Source organism: Lynx rufus, unplaced genomic scaffold (genome assembly GCF_022079265.1).
Source record: "Lynx rufus isolate CCGP_SWC_20201006 ecotype Redwood Valley unplaced genomic scaffold, mLynRuf1.p SCAF_6, whole genome shotgun sequence".
In the NCBI taxonomy this organism is placed as follows: Eukaryota; Metazoa; Chordata; class Mammalia; order Carnivora; family Felidae; genus Lynx; species Lynx rufus.
Window position 1 is genome coordinate 83,170,909 of NW_025814878.1, and position 17,371 is coordinate 83,188,279.

At 34.6% G+C, this 17,371-nt stretch overlaps 1 protein-coding gene across 4 annotated transcripts in view; it reads left to right on the plus strand.

Annotated features, from left to right (window-relative positions):
* Window positions 1-17,371, plus strand: part of LMBRD1 (LMBR1 domain containing 1) — a 110,489-nt gene that overhangs the window by 62,352 nt on the left and 30,766 nt on the right. For all 4 annotated transcript variants that reach the window (XM_047102165.1, XM_047102167.1, XM_047102166.1 and 1 more), the window contains 3 exons: window positions 15,981-16,045; window positions 16,152-16,254; window positions 16,792-16,896. In XM_047102165.1, the coding sequence (XP_046958121.1) occupies window positions 15,981-16,045; window positions 16,152-16,254; window positions 16,792-16,896 (273 nt within the window). The remainder of the gene's footprint in view (window positions 1-15,980; window positions 16,046-16,151; window positions 16,255-16,791; window positions 16,897-17,371) is intronic.

Sequence of the window (17,371 nt, forward strand, 5' to 3'; positions counted from 1 at the left end):
TGTATTGTGAATGTTGTCTCTTTTTATGGCTTGCCTTTATGTTTTCTTAACCCTGTCATTCAAAGAGATGTTCCTTAAGTTTTTATAGCAATCATTTTCTGATATGTTTTCTTCTGGAAATTTTACAGTTTAACTCATATTTTAGGTTTGTCGTCATTTTTAAGTTAATTTTATAGGATGGTATAACTTAAGGGCTTCTTCTCCATGTGGAGATGCAGTTGTTTCAGCAACATTTTCTTGTCAAGACTGTTCTTTGCTCATTGGCCTTCCTTGGTACCTTTTGCCAAATCAATTGATCATGTGCATATGTGGGTCTATTTCTGGACTTTTTCTTTTGCTCCATTGATTTATATGTCCTTATGCTAAAATTTGATTATTGGTGTGTTATATAATCAGTCGCAAAATCAAGTAGTCTAGATTCTTCAGTTTTGTTTTTCTTTTCAATATTGTTTTAGCTATGCTAGATCCTTCACATTTCAATATAAATTTTAGAATATTACAAAACGCCCACTGGGATTTCTAGTGGGATTACTTTGAATCTGTAGGCAAATTTGGGGACACTTGATACTGTAAACTGAACCAGATGACAGTTCATCCATCTGATGCACAGCAAGCAAGTAAAAACTTGATACCAGCCTATTGCAAGAAAGGCTGTTTATTGGTGTGGCACCACCCAGGATAACAGGGAGCTAATGCTTCACAGTCCTGAACTCTCCCAGTGGCTTACAAGTGAGGGTGTTTTTTTGTTTTGTTTTTTAACTTTAGAGCACAAGAGTGCAAGTGTGAGCAGGGGAGGGGCAGAGGGTGAGAGAAAGAGAGAGAGAGAGAGAGAGAGAGAGAGAGAGAGAGAGAGAGAGAAGGAAAGAGACAGAGTGAGACAAAGAGAGAACTTTAAGTAGGCTCCACTCAGCATGGAGTCCAACTTGGGGCTTGATCCCATGACCCTGAGATCATAACCTGAGCTGAAATCAAGATTCAGATGCTCAGCTGACTGAACCACCCAGGGGCCCTGAAAAACGAGGGTTTTTAAAGGCAACTTTTGGTGCAAAGGCCCTCCTGAGAAGGTGGACCCCACTGATTGGAGGCCCAGAAGGTCATGTTAGCAGGTGCTCTGGTGTTGCTTTGTCTGGTCTCCTGGAAGTCTTTTCCATTTCAGGAGACTTGGAATCTGAAAAATGCTTTTACTCTTTATGTTAGAGATTTCATTAGGTACATTTGGTGATTATATCTTTGTTTATAAGCTAGTGGAGTTGCATTTCTGCAGGTTCCCTGGCCAGTCCAGCCTTGCCTGGGGATATACAACCTTTAGTGCTCATTCTTTCATCTGCTCTTTCATCTGAGCTGACAAGATGGATGCTGGCTTATATTTTAATACTGAACCTGCCAATTCATGGACGTGATAGCTTTCCATTTATTTATGATATCTTAAATTTCTCTTTGCAACATTTTGTAGTGGTCAATGTAGAGGTTTTGAAAATATTTTTATAAGTTTACCTATATCTTTATATTTCTGTTCCCCCAAAATTTGTATGTTGAAATCCTCATCTCCATTGTGATGGTATTTGGAGGTGGGGGCTTTGGGAGCTGATTAAGTCATGAGGGTTGAGACCTTATGAATGGGATTAATGCCCTAATAAAAGAGACCCCAGAGGGCTCTCTCACCCTCTCCTCCATGTGAGAAGACAGAAGATTTTATGATTTTGTTTACCTTCAATCCTGAATTATTGGCTTCTCTTAGTATGTAGAAATTTGTTTTTGTGCATTGACCTTATATCATGCAACCTGGCTAAATTTTTACTTCTAGTAGCTTTATTATAGTTTCCTAAGGAATTTTTATGTACATGAACATGTTAGATGCTTAAAGACAGTTTTATTTATTCCTTTCCAGTGTAAGAGTCCCAATTGCTTTTTTTTTCTTCCCATTATTGCACTGGCCCAAACCTCCTGTACAATCAATTTACCACTTATTCTTTTTGTTATATGACTGCATTATTCTTGAAATATGGATCTAAATTCTTACCTTTCTTTCATTTTCTGGGCCTAGGTTAAGAATAAGAGGAATAATTAGGAACAGTGAGGAATGAAAATAGGCATGCCTGAAGGAAAACTCTGGGGATACAAACTTAAATTGTTATAAAATTGAGGGTTTAACATGATTGTGACGGGATAAACACTGCTTTTTTTTACTCAAATGAAATATAAAAATTATCATCACTTCTGTGTTTGTGCATAGTTGATATAGTTCATAAAGTGGAAGATACATGCTCTTAGTGCTTCTTAAATATTAGCATCTAAGTAGTCCTAGTGGAAGAAGGTAGAGACAGGTCCACTCATCCCTCTGCACTGCTCCCTACCTGCCGGAGGTGCCTTACAATCCATGAGACTCTCCTGATAGAAAATTCCTTTGAAGTTATGTTCTATCTCAAACTTTTGTGCTAATATTGCCTTTTAATCTGTATTCTGATCCATGTTTCTTTTATTAGAAAATGTATTAGAGGGGCGCCTGAGTGGCTCAGTCGGTTAAGCGTCCGACTTTGGCCCAGGTCATGATCTCATGTCCGTGAGTTCAAGCCCCGTCTGTGCTGACAGTGCGGAGCCTGGAGCCTGTTTCAGATTCTGTGTCTCCCTCTCTCTCTCTGACCCTCCCGCATTCATGCTCTGTCTCTCTCTGTCTCAAAAATAAATAAACATTAAAAAAAAATTAAAAAAAAATGGATTTAAATTTTCGCAAATGGAAAAATTCAGTTCTACGATTCTGTTTTTTTTAATGACAAAATATTATAATTTTTTTTCATAAGAGTAAATTCTCATGAGAAACCTAATGATCTTGTGGTTTCACATTGCTCTGCATTCTTAGGGTATGCATACCTCATTTCAGAGGCATGGACTTTGCTGTTGCATACACTTGGTTTTGAGTCCTTGCTCTGATCCTAACCAGCTGTCCAAACTCTGTTCCTTCACCTTTCTAAACCTTAACTTTTCTCACCTTAACTTAACTCACTAATGGAGTTATATACTTACCTTCTTTTTGTTGTGAGAATTAAAAGAAATAATGTATGTAGTGTTAATGCCTTTTGATGTAAACAGCTCAGGAGATTGCAGCTGCTATTGTTATAGGTTTATATTTAAAATTTTTCAACTTCTTAAATGCTGCCATAGAACTCAAGGGAAAATACCCGTTTTATGTTGTAGACATTTATAAAACTAAGCATCTAATTAGAATAAATTAATGGCTTCTTAAAACAACTTTCAGAAATAATACTGAACACATTTCTAAGAATACAGTCTGATGTTTGTTAACTACCTGACAGCATACTTCGAGCTTGTATAGCTAATTGGCCTGGGTAACCTATGGATTCATTAGGTTTTAAATCCAACTTTTGGTTTTACTATATATATATACCTTATATTATATACATACCTCTTGTATTTACATAGAAAGTTATAAATACATGTTCATAATTATATCACAGATTTTTTGAGACTTTTTAAAAATTGTGGTAAAACGTATATAAAATTTACCATTTTAACCATTTGTAAGTGTGCATTCCGTGATACTAAGCATGGAACATTCGCAACATTATGTAACAATCACCATTATTCATTTCCAGAACTTTTTTTCATCTCAGAAACACCATACCCATTAAACAAGAATAACTCCCCATTCCACACCCACCCCCAGCCCATATCCCCTGATGACCTCTGTCCTGCTGTCTCTGCCTGTTCTAGGTACATCATCTAAGTGGAATTATTACTGTGTTCGTTTGTGTATGGCTTATTTCAAATTGCATAATATCTTCAAGATTTATCCATGTTGTAGATGTATCAAAATTTCATTTCTTTTTAAGACTGAATAACATTCTGTTGTGTATGTAATCTACATTTTGCTTATCTATCTGTTGGTGCACATTTGGGCTGTTTCCAACTTTTGGCTATTGTGAATAACACTACTGCGGTAATTGGTGTTCAAGTGTCTGTTTGAGTCTCTGCTTTCAGTTATTTTGAGTATATACTTAGAAATGGAATTACTGGATGACATTTCCGTTTTGTGTTTAGTTTTTTGAGGAACCTACAAACTTTTTTTTCACAGCGACTGTACCATTTTATATTTCCACCAGAAATGCACAAGGGTTCTAATTTCTTTCCATCTTTGCAAACACTTATTTTCTGTTGTTTTGATAATAACCAACCGTATGGTTTTGGAGTGATACCTTGTGGTGGCTTTGATTTGCATTTCCCTAATAATTAGTGATCTTGAGCATCTTTTCATTTCATTATGGCTATTTGTGTATTATTTTCTTTGGAGAAGTGTTCACTCAAGTGTTCACTCAAGTCTTTTGTCTGTTTTTAAATTGTTTATGTTTTGTTGTCAACTTGTAAGGGATTTTTTTTTTTAGTAGTCTGAATATTAATCCCTTATCAGATATAGGATTTGGAAATACTATCTCCCAACCTTGGTTTGTGTTTTCACTATGTTGATAGTGTCCTTGATACACTAAAGTTTTTAATTTTGATGAAGTCCAATTTATTTAAAATTTGTTGTTGTTGTGGCCTGTGCTTCTGTGTCATATCCAAAAAATAATTGCCAAGTCCAGTGCCATGAATATGTTTCCCCCTTTTTATCCCTAGAAGTTTAATAGTTTCAGCTCTTAGGTTTAAGTCTTTTTAACTATATTGAGTTAACTTTTTTATATGATTAAGGTTAAGGGTCCAATTTCATTCTTTTGCATTTGGATGCCCTTGACCCAGCACTATTTGTTGAAAAGACTGACCTTTTGGTCTTGACACCATCGTCAAAAATCGATGGATCATATATGGGAGAGTTCATTTCTGGGGTCTATTGCGTTGGTTATATATCTGTCTTTATGACAGTACAAAGCTATTTTGATTATTGTAGCTTTGTAGTAAGTTTTGAAATCAGGAAATGCGAGTCTTGTAACTTTTTCTTTTGTAAGATTGTTTTGGCTATTTGGGGTTTTTTGAAATTTCATAGGAGTTTTAGAATGGGTTTTTCTGTTTCTGCAAAAAAAAAACCCAGAAAATAAACAAAAAAAATTGTAATTTTGATAGAGATTGCATTGATTTTGTAGATCACTTTTAGTAGTATTGTTATTTTAATAATACTAAGTCTTGAAGTCCATGAACATGGCATGTCTTTACATTTATTTATGTCTACTTGAATTTCTTTGAGCAGTGTTTTGTAGTTTTCAGTGGATAAGTCTTTTGTCTCATTGTTTAAGTTTATTCCTAAGCATTTTATTATTTTTGTTTTATTCTGTTTATTTGAATCAGACACATAATAAAGAACTATTAAAATTTATATTTCTACTTGTCCCACTAATCTCCTAACCCCCCAACACATACACAAACACAACTAAAATTCATAAGGTAAACAAACAATGAAAAATAGTTTTATCATACATAGACAGTGCTTAGTTGTTTTGAAGGTGTGTGGGAATATTTTAATTTTTTTAACTAATATTTTTGTCATCCCAGGAGCCTCTAGAATTTACTACAACTATGTTTAAAGATGTAGCAGGTTACCTTTCTAAGAATAATATTTAAAGCATGTATGTTTTTATTGTTTGTTTTAGGTCATACTATTTAGGTATGTCTAAAGAAAAAGACTGGCACTTTTTAACTTTAAAGGAGGCTTTTACTGGATGTATAAATGTGCATTTCAAATTTTACTTGATCACTATTTGAAAGAGATTTTTTGGGGGGTTTTAATGTAGATGCTTCTTAGAGTAATAGTAATTGTATATTAGAGTTTCTGGAACCTACAGTATCTTTTGTAGATTCCCAGTAACTTTATGGTATGGATATTGTAGTTCATATAAAGAATAAACCCACTTGTAAGTGACCTAATCCATCTTTACATTGGTATAATAATGAAACTCCAGTGCATAGAAAAGCTTGGAGCGGGTCTTAAAAAATCAATGACTGATCTTTTTTTTGTGTTTGTGTTTAAGAAGACTTGCTTAACATATATGGTTGATTCATTAACATTGAACTGTAGATGTAAGTAGATGTAAGATCAACATCAGTATTACTTCTGTCTGAACAAAGCTTACCTAACACAAGTATATCCTCAGTAATCACAGCCTTCTTAAGTCTTAGGAACACTAGAGAGCACTTCAGCACTATGCTGGGGGCTCTTTGAAAGAGCAAAATTACCAACACAAAAGCACAAAACAAACAATGTAATGCTAACTAGACCACTTACTGGATACTTGTTTACAGTATGAGAGCTGAAACAAGAAAGGGTGTACCCTTGTTCAACCTTAGCTGGGAATTTGCACATCAGGTGGCTTAGATTTTTCATTACCCTGCACATATCCCAGAAGACCACGTAAGTGCCCTAAGTATTGATTTTAAGGTTATAAATAAATTTTAGTGGGTAGATGCATTTGCAAATACAGAATCTGCAAATGAGAATCAACTGTACCTCTAAGTAAAAACAAAAAGAAATTTCCCAATCTAGCAAGTCTTCCCTCCAGCTCTTATTGCAAAACATTGTGTTTAAACAAAGATAGTCAGTCTGGGGAAAATTGCATGGGAGAAAAGGGGAAATTTAGAGGTGGGCCTAAGATTGATCTGAAAGCCCCTAAAAGTTAAATGAAATAAGCTGGTCACAAAAAAGATAAATACTGTGTAATTCCACTTATATGAGGTATCCAGAGTAGTCACATTCATGAAAACAGAAAGTAGAATGGTGGCCTCCAGGGGTTGGAAAGAAAGAGATATGGGGAGTTGTTGTTTAATGGGTACAGAGTTTCAGTTTTGCCAAATACAAACAATTCTTGGAGATTGGTTATACATTGTGAATGTATTTAATGCTACTAAATTGTGCACTTAAAAGGTTATGATGATACATTTTATGTTATGTATCTTTTACCATTATTTAAAACAAAAACAAAAAACCAGAAATGGCCAAGAACCAGAGAGACATGAAGAGTTGGACTGTGGGAAAAATGAGAGGAAAACAGAGATGAAAACAAAATTACAGGGTGTCCAAAGGAAAATAGACTCAAAATTTGGTAAGCAGCATTGAAGAAAGGTAGGAGAAACAACCAAGAGAAAGAAACAAGAAGTGAAAAGAATCAAAAAGTGTTGAAATGGAAGAGAAGGAAAAACTACATGTGTTTCATTGGAGAAGGAGAAGCTTAATTGGTCCATGCAGAAGCAAAACAAAAGAAATTAGTGGAACTAATATTTAAAGTTGTAATTCCAAAAAATGACCTAAAAATAGACATGAAATCTACACATTGAAATAGCCACTTTGTACCTGGGAAAATTTATGTGCATTTTCCTGTAACACTGACTTCAGAATTAAAGAAGAGTCCTTAAGATTTCCAAGTAAAAAAAAAAAAAATCCACTGATTTACAAGGTCAACATAGTTAGACTTATTATCAGATTTTTAAAAAAACATAAAGCAAGCAAGAATGGGGCAGGGGGACATTAAAAAAGGCCTAAATGAACAGTCCAAAGTCAGAAGTTTATATTTGGCCAAACTATCTTTTAGAAAAGCGATTTTTAAACATTTAAGGACTTAGGGAATTCTGTACCCACGGGCTCTTGAGAAATCCACTAATTGCCAAGCTCTAACCAACCAAGAGATGAGGTGGAAAACATCAGCAAAAGAAGTAATGGTGAATATTTAATATTGCAGATCTATAAAGAAAAGATGTGGGCAAGGGTGAGAATATGTGTAAACATAGGTTCTGATGAGACAGAAATCATGCAATTAAGAGAGAGAAGTAGAATTTCTTATAGATTACTGTATGGGTAGTAGGTGGGAGTTGGATACATAAAAACTAATCAACTTTATATTAAAGGGCTAAATATGAAAACAGGGGCTAAGAGCATTTGAAAAATTAAAATGCACTGAAACAAAAGTATAAAGCTACTTGACAAAAAGGACTTAAAAATGGAAGAGTGAAGAACATATTAACAAAGAAACACGAGAAATATAAAATACACGCAAGTCTCAGATAATAATATATGTTGAGATTAATGTTCCAGGCATATCAAAAAATATGAGTGGACCTAACTCGCTATTAAAAGAAAAATTTTAATTTTCCTCACAAAGCGAGGTATAACCTAAAACAGATTGACAAAGGCTAAAAGTGTATATTAAAAGATATACTAGGCAAATGGAAATGATAAGAAAACGTATAGCAATCTTGATACTGGACAAAGTAGAATTTCAAGCTGAAAAACATTAAGTCTGACAGAGAAGGATACTTTTTGTGATAGAATCCTTTTCTCCTCCCTCAGTGATTTCCATGCCCTAATCTGTGGAACCCTTTATAGTAGCCACATGAAGTGGCAGAAGGGACTTTGCAAATGCAATTATGGTTACAGACTTTTAGGAGGTTATCCTGGATTATCTGTGTGGGCCCAGTCTAATAACATGAGCCCTTAAAAGCAGAGAACTTTTTGGCCTGAGTCAGAGAGATGTATGTGGTATAAAGGGTAAGTCAAGGATAGTGAAAATGTGATAAAGGCTTGGCTTGCCATTACTAATTTGAAGATGGAGAGGGCAGTATGGAAAGGAATGCAAGCAGCTTAAGGAACTGAGAGGCTGATAGCCATCAAAGACTACAACCCTGTACTGAGCCCTACAACCTCAAGGATCTGAATTCTATCAACACTCTGAAAGAGCATGAAGGGATTCTTCCCCAGAGCCTCCCGGAGGGAATACAGCCCTGCTGACAACTTGGTCTTTTGGCTTTGTGCCACCTTAAGCAAAGAAGCATCTGAGCTGTGCTGTGCCCAGACTTCTGACCCACAGAATAAGAAGTAGATGTTATTTTAAGCCACTACATTTGTAGTAGTTTGTCACTGTAGCAATAGAAAACTAATATACTTATTAGGAAAATTTGTAAGTTATGATGAAGATGAAATAGTTACGTACCAAAGAACACAGCAACCACCTTTATGAAGCAAGAAGTATGAGATATTCAAGGAGACGTAGATTGAAATATGTTAATAGTAGGAGAATAACATAGCACCATACTCAGGGTAAGACATTTCAGATGCACAAAATTGAGTAAGAATATAGAAGACCTAAGTCAATAAGGTATATCATAACTTTGGGACTTTAAATCCCAATATAGAGTCTATACTTTCCAAGTGCACATGGAACATTCACTAAAATTGATCATATATTATGTCATGAAGAAACTTCAATAAATTCTACAGAGTAGATATATTACAAACACCTCTTCCCTGATTGCAATGCAGCATTAAAACTAGAAATTATAATAAAATCAATAAAGTAGGACACTTTTCACTTGGAAATTAACCTTGTATTCAGCAACTCTTGAGTGAAAGGAAAGTAGAAATAAAAACAAACTTCAAAATTCTTAAAATTAATAATGGAAATATCATATTAGAACCTATGAGATACATGTAAAACGGTGATCATGAAATAAGGATCAGGAAATTCAAAGCCTTAAACACATTTATCAATAAAAAAGAAAGGATAAAAATATACTCTAAATTCCAAGCATGCAAGGCTAGCAAAGGAGCAAAGTAAACCAACAGAAAGCACAAGGAAAAAAGTAAACATAAAATCAGAAAACAATGAGAGAGGAAAACTAGATCAATAATTTCTATGTGTATGTTTCAACTAATAGATAAAACACTAACTTCATTGAAAGGAAACCGGGCTGATTGGAGAAATGGTTGATGCTGAGGCTGGTGCTGGGAAAGTATATAAGCCCACACCTGCTTATGTCAGACAGAGAAGAAGTGCAGAAGTATAGCTAGAGTATGATAAGGGAATGTGCTTGAAGGGGCTCTTGCTTCCTAAACCTGGGACCATTTAAGTATCAGAATATATGAGTATAATGATGGAAATAAGTAAATGGAGAAAGGAAAGCTCTACCCTACAGAGGCATTCTAATAAATGTAGAATAAATGTCAGAATTAGAAAATCAGTATTTGGCAAACATCACATACAGTACTGTTTCTTGCAAGAGAAATAAATGAATACTAAAATTAGAAGGTGAAAATTTGGGGATACCAGGATATTTGCATAATCTCACTATTTCTACACAAGACTTACTAATTATAAAGGGGACAGTAGTAATTGTACAGTGAAGAGACATGACTTAAACCACCTAAACCATGTGATCCAAGTTAAGCTCATCAGTAATGGGGTAGTAGATACGATTGTGCCTCTGTCATTTCTGCCAAAAATTCAGCCACCTAGAGAATGATAAAGCAAGGTAAATGTTAACATTTGGACAATTTAGTTGGAAGGTATACCAAAATTCTTTGTGCAGTTTTTGCAGTTTTCTCATGTATCTGAAATTATGGCAAAATAAGGCTTTAAAATCTTAACTTCTACTAGACCTCCCCTACTTCCCCCTCCCCCCCACCCTGATTTTGGCATTATCCTTACCACTCTCATTTTTAATGTCAATCTTTATGAAAGTCTCTTCTATAAGAATAGTATAGAACAATGACCAAATACCATTAGCTAGTACTACCCTAACAAATCACTATGAGATTCTTTGTAATTTAAAACACAATAATTTGTAGCCAGAGCTGAATATTATTGATCTTCTAACTTTTTAAAAAACTTTATGTACAACACTTGCAACATGTAAAGAAACTGAATTCTTTTCCTAGAACTATAACTTACAATGTCCTATCAAGATTTGATAATGAAAATTATGTATTAACCTTCTACCTCTGAGGAAAGTCTTGAAGACTAATTGATTTGCTACTTAGAGTTAGGGGACCTGGGACCCATGGCCATTAGCTATGTAATACTGGACACATAATGTCAGATGGGCTTCTAGAGAGAGGAATGTTCAGTTTGGGTTAAATTAAAATCCAGTTCTCCATTCCAGAATTATCTTTTCAAACGCTTGTTAACCTGGGTTGAAGTGGTATCTTTTTATTGTAGTCATCTGATATTCTAAATGACTTTTCTAAGGCACAGTTTCTCAATTGTAACATAAGAATTACTTGGGACTCTTGTTAAAATACAATTCAGATCCAGTCCACCTTTGGTAAGTCCCAAGGGTGTGTAAGCTCCAGCAAGCTTCCAGCAAGCTCCCAGTTGACGCTGATGGTCCATGACCACTCTTTGGTTAACAAGATTCTAAGTAGTTATAAAGGGAAAACATGCTTCTGTTTCCTATCCTCATTGTTATTAAAGAGTAAGAAAACTAGAAAAAGGCAAAAAAAGGAAGCAGTACATGGTATTTTATTTAAGGTAACAAAAATAATAAGATACAATAGAAATTATTTTTATCTTACATTTGTAACTATTATTTGAGTCTCTAGGTGTGGTAACTTTCTACTTTTTTGGGTTATATTTCTGTATACACAAAAGCTGTTTTATGGATATAGGAAATTCACCTATGAAATTTGATAAGTGGTGTGTCCTAAAAAAAAAAAAAAACTGATCCTAAATTATTTCTTTCTATACTGTTTGGAGGTTTTGTTTCACATTGTCAGACAGTATTAAATTCTAGGATAAGAGATTTATGGTAGGCTAATTAGCATCTCAAAACAAATGATTTTAAGAGAGTGATTGAAAGTTTATTTTTGCTAAAGTGATAGCTTATTCATGCTGCTTTCTAAGACCATTCAGGGTTCAATTTAAATCAGACTTTATCAGTCTCAGCACAGTTGACATTTGGGGCCCAATAATTCTTTGTTGGGGAGGGTGACTACTGTCCTGTGCATTTTAGGGTATTTAGCAGCATTCTTACCTGCTTGCTGTAACACCCCTGCCCAACTCAAATCATGACAGACTTTCTGTAAACATTGTCAAATGTCCTTTTGAAGGGGGGTAGAATATATCCAATTTAGAACCACTGATTTAAATGAAAGAAAAGAACACAGGGTTTTAAAGTTAGTAAAAGGGAAAGGGAAGAGATTTGGGGGAATGGTATGCTATTAATGAGATAGAGGAACATAAATTTTCTTTGTAGGTAATGGAAAATTTTCTGGACAGTTGATCCATCATTGCTTTAATTTTTTTTTTTTTCAACGTTTTTTATTTATTTTTGGGACAGAGAGAGACAGAGCATGAACGGGGGAGGGGCAGAGAGAGAGGGAGACACAGAATCGGAAACAGGCTCCAGGCTCTGAGCCATCAGCCCAGAGCCTGACGCGGGGCTCGAACTCACGGACCGCGAGATCGTGACCTGGCTGAAGTCGGACGCTTAACCGACTGCGCCACCCAGGCGCCCCATCCATCATTGCTTTAGATAACGTCACACATCAAGTTAGTAACATTGATAGTATTTTTACTCTGAAAAAAGTAATGTCTTACTTGGTATTCTTTGTAGATTATAACGTTTCACCTCTTTAATGTGGTTTAATGAACGTTACATGATTCATATCTGATTAATACACAGGAAAAACTTGGTTTCTGTTCTATATATTTATGTCTCTAAAACAACATTATTTTAAGAGGTCAATTTTTCCCAACTTGACCTATAAATTTAATGCAATTACAATAAAAATCTCAAATTATTTTGTGGATATTCACAAATTGATTATAAAACATATGTGGGAGGGGGAAAAAAGACCCAGAATAGCCACAACAATACCTAAGAACAAAGTCAGAGGACTGACACCACCCAACCTCAAGACTTACTCTAACGCTACAGTAATCAAGACAGCATGGTATTGGTGGAAGAGGAGACACATAGACCAGTGCGACAGAATAGAGAGCCCTGAAATAGACCCATAATGAGGTTAACTGATCTTTGACAAAGGAGAAAAGACAACTCATTGGAGAAAGGATACTCTTATCAACAAATAGTGCTGAAAGAATTTGACATCTACACAAAAAAAGTGAATATAGACATAGACTTTAGACCTTTCACAAAACTTAAAGTGAATTATAGACCCGTTGTATTAAAAAACAAAACAAAACAAAACAAAAAAAACTATAAACCTTCTAGAAAGTAACAGAGAAAATCTAGGTGACCTGAGGTATGGTAGTAAGTTTTTAAATACATCACCAAAGCGTGATCCATGAAAGAAATAAATGGATAACTTGTACTTTATTAAAATTAAAAAGTACTGCTCTGTGAAGGACACTGTTAAGGAAGTAACAGTGGACAGGTCACAGTGGTGCTTGGGTGGCTCAGTTGGTTAAGCATCTGACTCAGCTCAGGTCTTGATCTCAGGGTTGTGAGTTCAAGTCCTGTGTTGGGCTCTGCGCTGCATGTGAAGCCTACTAAAAAAAAAAAAAAAAAAGTCACATGATCTCACGGTTCCATGAATTCAAGTCCCCCATCAGGCTCTGCACTGCCCGCACCGAGCCTGCTTGGGATTCTCCCTGTCCCTCTCTCTCTGCCCCTACCCTGTTTGCACTCGCTCTCTCTCTCTCTCTCTCTCTCTCTCTCTTTCAACATAAATAAACTTAAAAAAAAAAACTTAAGAAATAGGCTTCAATCCAAAATATATAAAATACTCTTAAAACTCAACTATAAGAAACTACTAGGTTTATCGAAATTGTTTTCCTACTGTCTTCTAGCCTTCATGGTTTCTGATAGGAAATGAGTTGTTAATCTTGCTGAGAATCTGGTTTACATGAGTCTCTTCCTTCTTGTTGCTTTCAAGATCTCTTTGATTTGCCCTCCCCTCCATTTATGCATGTCTAGGTGTGGATGTCTTTGAATTTATTCCTCTTAGACTTTGTTGAGTTTCTTGGATGCATAGGCTATTTTTCATCAAATTTAGATTGTTTTTGCCTATTATTTCTTGAAGTTTTCTTTCTGCCCCTTTCCCTCCTCTTTTTGTGGGAATCCTATTGAGCTTATATTGCTATGTTTCAAGGTGTCACATGTGTCTGAGTCTCTGTTCACTTTATTTCATTATTTTTTCATTCTGTTCCTCAGACTTGGTCATCTCAGTTGCTTTAAATTTGATGATATTTTCTTCTTTCCTGCCCAAATCTGCTGTTTAACCCTTGTAATGAAATTTTCTTACCAGTGTCAACTCCAGAATTTCAATTCACTTCTTTTTTATAATTTCTCTTCCTTGATAGTCTTTAGTGAGACATTGTTTTCATTATTTTAGTTCTTAAGTCATGGTTTCCACTTAGTTCAAGTACTAATTTAAGTTCTCATTTAAATGTATGTTGTTTTCTAGGTTTTTATAAAATTTATCTTTTTACATTTATAATGTATTCTATTAAGTAGCTATGATTAAACAGTTGAACTCTGGGTCATATATCCCAACAGATTGGGAAAATAGTCAAGGATTTTTTTCCTTTTTTTTTTCTTCCCCAAAATCGACATCAAGGAAAGGGAATTTTAACTTTTGCTATTTCTGTTTCATGTTCTTTTACTACTACTTGGTATCTGGTAGTTATACTCCCTCATTCTACAAGCTATTTCTTATTAACAGTCTATTAGGAAGTAATAGGTTTCACTTTTTGATCCTCAGTGTAATCATATTGTCCTCACCTAGGTATCAAATAAAGGTGCTCAAATCTAGTAGAAAAAGACTGTGTAAGCTCCTTTATAGCTTCTACTAATGAACTTTTGTTACTATAAAGGAGTCACTTCGAACCTCTTTAGCAGTGAGACCTTTTTTAAATAAATGAATTCTTATGTGAAATTCCAGGTACATGCATTGTTTTCTATTTCAAGTAATGACTATAGCCTTTTTGGTCTTCTCTTGCCAACTTTCTTTGCCAATGAATTCCAAAGGCACTCTCTCAGAACTGAAGAATTCCCAGGAACACAGCTTAAAATTTATTCCAAAACTCATCTTTATATGTGGGGTAGGATGCTGTTTTACTTCATTTATCCTGTCAGAATTCTAAAATGTACTTCAGTCTTGTGAAGTAAGGTGGAAAACACCATCACATTCATTATATTATCCATCTATTCCTATCAATTCCAGTCAAAAGAGAAGGTAAAAACACCGAACTCTGCTTAATTGGAATCTTTTTTTGTTCTGACTTTGTGGACTCTTCAGCCTACTTGTTGCTGGAACTTTGGGAAGATGTCAGGGAAAAAAAGAATCTACATTATTACTGACATAGATTTCAGGAGTTTTTATTTTTTTTTAATAAAAAATTTTTTTTTTAACGTTTATTTATTTTTGAGACAGAGAGAGACAGAGCGTGAACAGGGGAGGGGCAGAGAGAGAGGGAGACACAGAATCTGAAACAGGCTCCAGGCTCTGAGCTGTCAGCACAGAGCCTGACGCGGGGCTCGAACTCACAGACCGTGAGATCATGACCTGAGCCAAAGTCAGACGCTTAACTGACCGAGCCACCCAGGCGCCCCTCAGGCGTTTTTATTCTTAAGAGACCCAGTTCCAAAAATTTTTTGCTTGTTTTCTACCATCTCTAATTTAAGGTTCATACAGTAAGGAAACGTATTCTACTAATTACAATGCTTAATACATTTCTTCACCAGAAATATTAACATGACAATGTCTTCAGTGCTGTTCTGGTCCATAGTTAGTTAGTTAGTTAGTTAGTTAGTAAGCAAAAACTGTGAATTTGTGTGTGTGTGTGTGTGTGTGTGTGTGTGTGTGTATGTCTGAATAAAAAATCTGTGGGGAAAATGTTCCAAGTTCCCTTTTTGACAAAAGGTTTATATAACCTGATGAGTTTCATGGTTTTGGTTTGTCTGTGTATGTAGTAAGTCTTAGTGTAATTTTCATTTATCTTTGAAGTTTATATTTCAGTCTAACTGAATATAAACCTTTTATGTGACTTAGCAGAGTCTCCTTTGTTTACTTACTAATAAAGACTTTTAAATACTTTGTCTCTTTTGTGTATGTGTTTTGAGTCAAATAGCCTCATAATGCAAATTTAGATAATGAATGCCTCGGATTATATACTGAATTAAAATATATCTTGGATCATTTTATTTGGATCATTGTATGCTTGCAACTCATATTGAGCATAATGGTTTTGTGCTTTTAATATCACCTTTTAAAATCATATTTTAATGATATTTTTTTGTGCTTTTAGATCATTTGGGGAATATTTTTCATCTTAGTTGCATTGCTGTTTGTAATTTCTCTCTTCCTATCAAAGTGAGTATAGTACACATAATCTGTACAGCACACATCCTGTGAAGTTAATTAAAAATGTGCTAGTATAATGTATAAATTCACTCTTTATAATTTTTTGTTGTTTTAGTTTGGATAAAGCTCTTCATTCAGCTGGAATAGATTCTGGTTTTATAATTTTTGGAGCAAACCTGAGTAATCCACTGAATATGCTTTTGCCTGTTCTACAAACAGTGAGTAAAAGGAAAAAAAAAATCAGTCATTTTCTTCTCTAGCAAACATTCTCACACTCTGTCAAACTAGTATGTTAACAGACTATTGATACTTGGCAATATATGCTTGGGCTTCTGCTGATTTGGCTCATTTACATATGACTTCTACATCAATAATAGTGCTTTCAAGATTATTATAGTGACATATTACTGAACTCTTATACGTAATTTGATTTGGGATACATTATAATACCTAAGATGAACTTTTCCAATGAAAAGTTTTGAACTAATGAAGTCTTTTACTCCATACATAAATGTAATTTTTGTTTAATTTGTTACAGGATTTTTCTTAGGATAGTGGCACTAAACAATTTAGTAACTAGTAATTGTTTTTTGGAGGATTATTATTATTTTTTTTGTATTATCATAGTAGCCTGATCTAAATCAGAGTTGATATTTTAAACATTTGTCAAATATGAATGAAGTTTCAGTTAACTTTATATGACTTCCAGAACTCCTATTGTTTGTGTATTAAATTTAATTTTATCTTTTTTTCAGGTGTTTCCTCTTGATTATATTCTTATAACAATTATTATTATGTACTTTATTTTTACTTCAATGGCAGGAATTCGAAACATTGGCATTTGGTTCTTTTGGGTTAGAGTAAGTATAACAATATTATTTTGATTTTTTTCATTTTGTATGTAATTTCCATTACTACAAATTAACCTACATTTATAATATAAAAGTAAATATTTTGATATTAAAAGCGATGGAAATATTTGCTTTTTCACTTCATGGTAACATAAAAATGCTTTTTGTCTAGAGCAGTGGTTTGTAAATGGGCAGGTTTGTCCCCTGGGTACATTTGGCTGTCTGGAGATATTTTCAGTTGGTAAAACTGGTGGGTGCTACTGGTGTGTAGTGTGGGTAGAGGCTTGGGGAGTCTGCTAAACACTCTGTGTTGCACGGGGTAGCCTCACACAACAAAGACTTATCCAGCCCAAAACGTCAACAATGCCAAGGCACAGAGATCCTTGTATTTTTTCCATAGTGTTTGGCTGCATGGAAGTATTGAAGTACAGATGGATACACTATAGCTCAAAAGACAGCTCTTCCTACTAGAAGTTAAAGATTA